Consider the following 4,863-nt stretch of genomic DNA (forward strand, 5'->3'; position numbering starts at 1 on the left):
TTTGCTTTTCAGAACTTAAATTCAGGTCATAACTGGACGAATGATGGCTCATTAGAAATCTTACATATCATAGAACAATATAACATCTAAAAATCCACAAAATATTTCGGTACTTTTTAACGGAAACAAAGCGTGAACCGCTACCTACGCTTTTCGGCAAATATTGGTTTTTGCTTTTCAGACCTTAAATTCAGGTCAGAACTGGGCGAATGATGTCTCGTTAGAAAGCTTACAGATCATAGAACAATATCCCATATAAAAATCCACAGAATATTTCGGTTCATTTTAACGGAAACAAAGCGTGAACCGCTACGTATGCTTTTCGAAAAAAATTTGTTTTTGCTTTTCAGAACTTAAATTCAGGTCATAACTGGACGAATGATGGCTCATTAGAAAGCTTACAGATCATAGCACAATATCACACATAAAAATCCACAAAATATTTCGGTTCATTTTAACGGATACGAAGCGTTAACCGCTGCCTACGCTTTTCGGCAAAAATTGGTTTTTGCTTTTCAGACCTTAAATTCAGGTCAGAACTGGACGAATGATGGCTCATTAGAAATTTTACAGATCATATAACAATATCACATATAAAAATCCACAAAATATTTCGGTTCATTTTATCGGAAACAAAGCGTGAACCGCTACCTACGCTTTTCGGCAAAAATTGGTTTTTGCTTTTCAGACCTTAAATTCAGGTCAGAACTGGACGAATGATGGCTCATTCGAAAGCTTACAGATCATAGAACAATATCACATATAAAAATCCACAAAATATTTCGGTTCATTTTAACGGAAACAAAGCGTGAACCGCTACGTATGCTTTTCGAAAAAAATTGGTTTTTGCTTTTCAGACCTTAAATTCATGTCATAACTGGACGAATGATGGCTCATTAGAAAGCTTACATATCATAGAACAATATCACATATAAAAATCCAAAAAATATTTCTGTTCATTTTAAAGGAAACAAAGCGTGAACCACTACCTACGCTTTTCGGCAAAAATTGGTTTTTGCTTTTCTGACCTTAAATTCAGGTCAGAACTGGACGAATGATGGCTCATTAGAAAGCTTACAGATCATAGAACAATATCACATATAAAAATCCACAAAATATTTCGGTTCATTTTAACGGAAACAAAGCGTGAACCGCTACCTACGCTTTTCGGCAAATATTGGTTTTTGCTTTTCAGACCTTAAATTCAGGTCAGAACTGGGCGAATGATGTCTCGTTATAAAGCTTACAGATCATAGAACAATATCCCATATAAAAATCCACAGAATATTTCGATTCATTTTAACGGAAACAAAGCGTGAACCGCTACCTACGCTTTTCAGCAAAAATTGGTTTTTGCTTTTCAGACCTTAAATTCAGGTCAGAACTTGAAAAATGATAGCTCGTTAGAAAGCTTACAGGTCATAGAACAATATCACATATAAAAATCCACAAAATATTTCGGTTCATTTTAACGGAAACAAAGCGTGAACCGCTACCTACGCTTTTGGGCAAAAATTGGTTTTTGCTTTTCAGACCTTAAATTCAGGTCAGAACTGGACGAATGATGGCTCATTAGAAAGCTTACATATCATAGCAAAATATCACATATAAAAATCCACAAAATATTTCGGTTCATTTTAACGAAAACAAAGCGTGAACCGCTACCTACGCTTTTCGACAAAAATTGGTTTTTGCTTTTCAGACCTTAAATTCAAGTCAGAACTGGACGAATGATGGCTCATTAGAAAGCTTACAGATCATAGAAAAATATCACATATAAAAATCCACAAAATATTTTGGTTCTTTTTAACGGAAACAAAGCGTGAACCGTTACCTACGCTTTTCGGCAAAAATTGGTTTTTGCTTTTCAGACCTTAAATTCAGGTCAGAACTGGACAAATGATGGCTCATTAGAAAGCTTACAGATCATAGCAAAATATCACATATAAAAATCCACAGAATATTTCGGTTCATTTTAACGGAAACAAAGCGTGAACCGCTACCTACGCTTTTCGGCAAAAATTGGTTTTTGCTTTTCAGACCTTAAATTCAGGTCAGAACTTGACAAATGATAGCTCGTTAGAAAGCTTACAGATCATAGAACAATATCACATATAAAAATCCACAAAATATTTCGGTTCATTTTAACAGAAACAAAGCGTGAACCGCTACCTACGCTTTTCGGCAAAAATTGGTTTTTGCTTTTCAGACCTTAAATTCAGGTCATAACTGGACGAATGATGGCTCATTAGAAAGCTTACAGATCATAGAAAAATATCACATATAAAAATCCACAAAATATTTTGGTTCTTTTTAACGGAAACAAAGCGTGAACCGCTACCTACGCTTTTCGGCAAAAATTGGTTTTTTCTTTTCAGACCTTAAATTCAGGTCAGAACTGGACGAATGATGGCTCATTAGAAAACTTACAGATCATAGCAAAATATCACATATAAAAATCCACAGAATATTTCGGTTCATTTTAACGGAAACAAAGCATGAACCGCTACCTACGCTTTTCGGCAAAAATTTGTTTTTGCTTTTCAGACCTTAAATTCAGGTCATAACTGGACGAATGATGGCTCATTCGTCAAAATTTTTTGCTACCTACGCTTTTCGGCAAAAATTGCTAACGTCGGAAACAAAGCGACATTTTCTCGATTGAATAACTCCCAAAGATGGTGTCAAGGTTCTTAGCTAATCTGGGTATCTCCATATGCGGTAGAACATTCAAAATCTTTATAACTTGGGTGTGTTTTTTGTTTTCCTTGACAATATCTATAGTCCAAAGAAGTTTATAAAACCCGTCTACATTGTTCTGTTTCAACAACGGTGAAGATGCACCGTTCGTGATTGCAAGTTTTTTCCGTCTCGATCTCGAAGGACGATCACGCCAACCAGTTGCAAGCTTCATTAAAATCGCAACCACATCCTTCCGGGTCACAACACCTTTGATTCTTACAAATGACTTCCAAAAGTCATCTTTAAAGATAACCTATCAACAACAACAACAAAAAATGAGAAACTCATGTACATAATAGACAGAAAAACAACAGGTTACACACGCATAAGTATTGTGGCATATATACCTTCCATCTTGCCCCTTTGAAAATTAGAGACTTAATTCTGAGCAAATCATTAAGCTGGCCACACTCGACGAGGGAATCTAAGATCACTTTAGATAATCTCTTATCGTCCTCGGCATTAAAATAACACCCTCTGCCCTTGGCGTCAACAACTATTTTCCTCCAGACACTGTTGTTTTTCATTAAAGTTTTGCCATCCCCGAGAATCCAGAGGCAGTACCTACAGTAGATCCACTAACATTCATTTAGTACAAATAACTTGCGACACAACGTGCTTCTTTGATCAGGGGAAACAAGCATACCTTGCCCTTGTTAGAGCGACGTTCGTCCTCTGATGATTAGCAAGGAAACCAATTGAACCATAATCATTAGAACTCACAGTAGATATTGTTCTATGATCTGTAAAATTTCTAATGAGCCATCATTCGTCCAGTTCTGACCTGAATTTAAGGTCTGAAAAGCAAAAACCAATTTTTGCCGAAAAGCGTAGGTAGCGGTTCACGCTTCGTTTCCGTTAAAATGAACCGAAATATTTTGTGGATTTTTATATGTGATATTGTGTTATGATCTGTAAGCTTTGTAATGAGCCATCATTCGTCCAGTTATGACCTGAATTTAAGGTCTGAAAAGCAAAAACTAATTTTTGCCGAAAAGCGTAGGTAGCGGTTCACGCTTTGTTTCCGTCAAAAAGTAACGAAATATTTTGTGTATTTTTAGATGTGATATTGTTCTATGATATGTAATCTTTCTAATGAGCAATCATTCGTCCAGTTATGACCTGAATTTAAGGTCTGAAAAGCAAAAAAAAATTTTGCCGAAAAGCGTAGGTAGCGGTTCACGCTTTGTTTCCGTTAAAATGAACCGAAATATTTTGTGGATTTTTATATGTGATATTGTTCTATGATCTGTAAGCTTTCGAATGAGCCATCATTCGTCCAGTTCTGACCTGAATTTAAGGTTTGAAAAGCAAAAACCAATTTTTGCCGAAAAGCGTAGGTAGCGTTTCACGCTTTGTTTCCGATAAAATGAACCGAAATAGTTTGTGGATTTTTATATGTGATATTGTTCTATGATCTGTAAGATTTCTAATGAGCCATCATTCGTCCAGTTCTGACCTGAATTTAACGTCTGAAAAGCAAAAACCAATTTTTGCAGAAAAACGTAGGTAGCGGTTCACGCTTTGTTTCCGTTAAAATGAACCGAAATATTTTGTGGATTTTTATATGTGATATTGTTCTATGATCTGTAAAATTTCTAATGAGCCATCATTCGTCCAGTTCTGACCTGAATTTAAGGTCTGAAAAGAAAAAACCAATTTTTGCCGAAAAGCGTAGGTAGCGGTTCACGCTTTGTTTCCGTTAAAATGAACCGAAATATTTTGTGGATTTTTATATGTGATATTGTTTTATGATCTGTAATCTTTCGAATGAGCCATCATTCGTCCAGTTCTGACCTGAATTTAAGGTCTGAAACGCAAAAACCAATTTTTGCCGAAAAGCGTAGGTAGCGGTTCACGCTTTGTTTCCGTTAAAATGAACCGAAATATTTTGTGGATTTTTATATGTGATATTGTTCTATGATCTGTAATCTTTCGAATGATCCATCATTCGTCCAGTTCTGACCTGAATTTAAGGTTTCAAAAGCAAAAACCAATTTTTGCCGAAAAGCGTAGGTAGCGGTTCACGCTTTGTTTCCGTTAAAATGAACCGAAATATTTTGTGGATTTTTATATGTGATATTGTTCTATGATCTGTAAAATTTCTAATGAGCCATCATT

General features: G+C 35.6%; 1 protein-coding gene across 1 annotated transcript; it reads right to left on the reverse strand.

The window, feature by feature from the left end:
• Positions 1–2,629: 2,629 nt before the first annotated feature.
• Positions 2,630–3,468, reverse strand: LOC113337240. The gene is made up of 3 exons (XM_026582949.1): positions 3,389–3,468; positions 3,090–3,306; positions 2,630–2,995 (listed from the first exon to the last, which is right to left on the reverse strand). The coding sequence occupies exons 2-3, from the start codon at positions 3,267–3,269 to the stop codon at positions 2,630–2,632; spliced, it is 546 nt and encodes a 181-aa protein (XP_026438734.1). The 5' UTR covers positions 3,270–3,306; positions 3,389–3,468.
• Between the last annotated feature and the right edge of the window lie 1,395 nt (positions 3,469–4,863).

This window comes from Papaver somniferum, unplaced genomic scaffold (genome assembly GCF_003573695.1).
Source record: "Papaver somniferum cultivar HN1 unplaced genomic scaffold, ASM357369v1 unplaced-scaffold_158, whole genome shotgun sequence".
Taxonomy (NCBI): domain Eukaryota; kingdom Viridiplantae; phylum Streptophyta; class Magnoliopsida; order Ranunculales; family Papaveraceae; genus Papaver; species Papaver somniferum.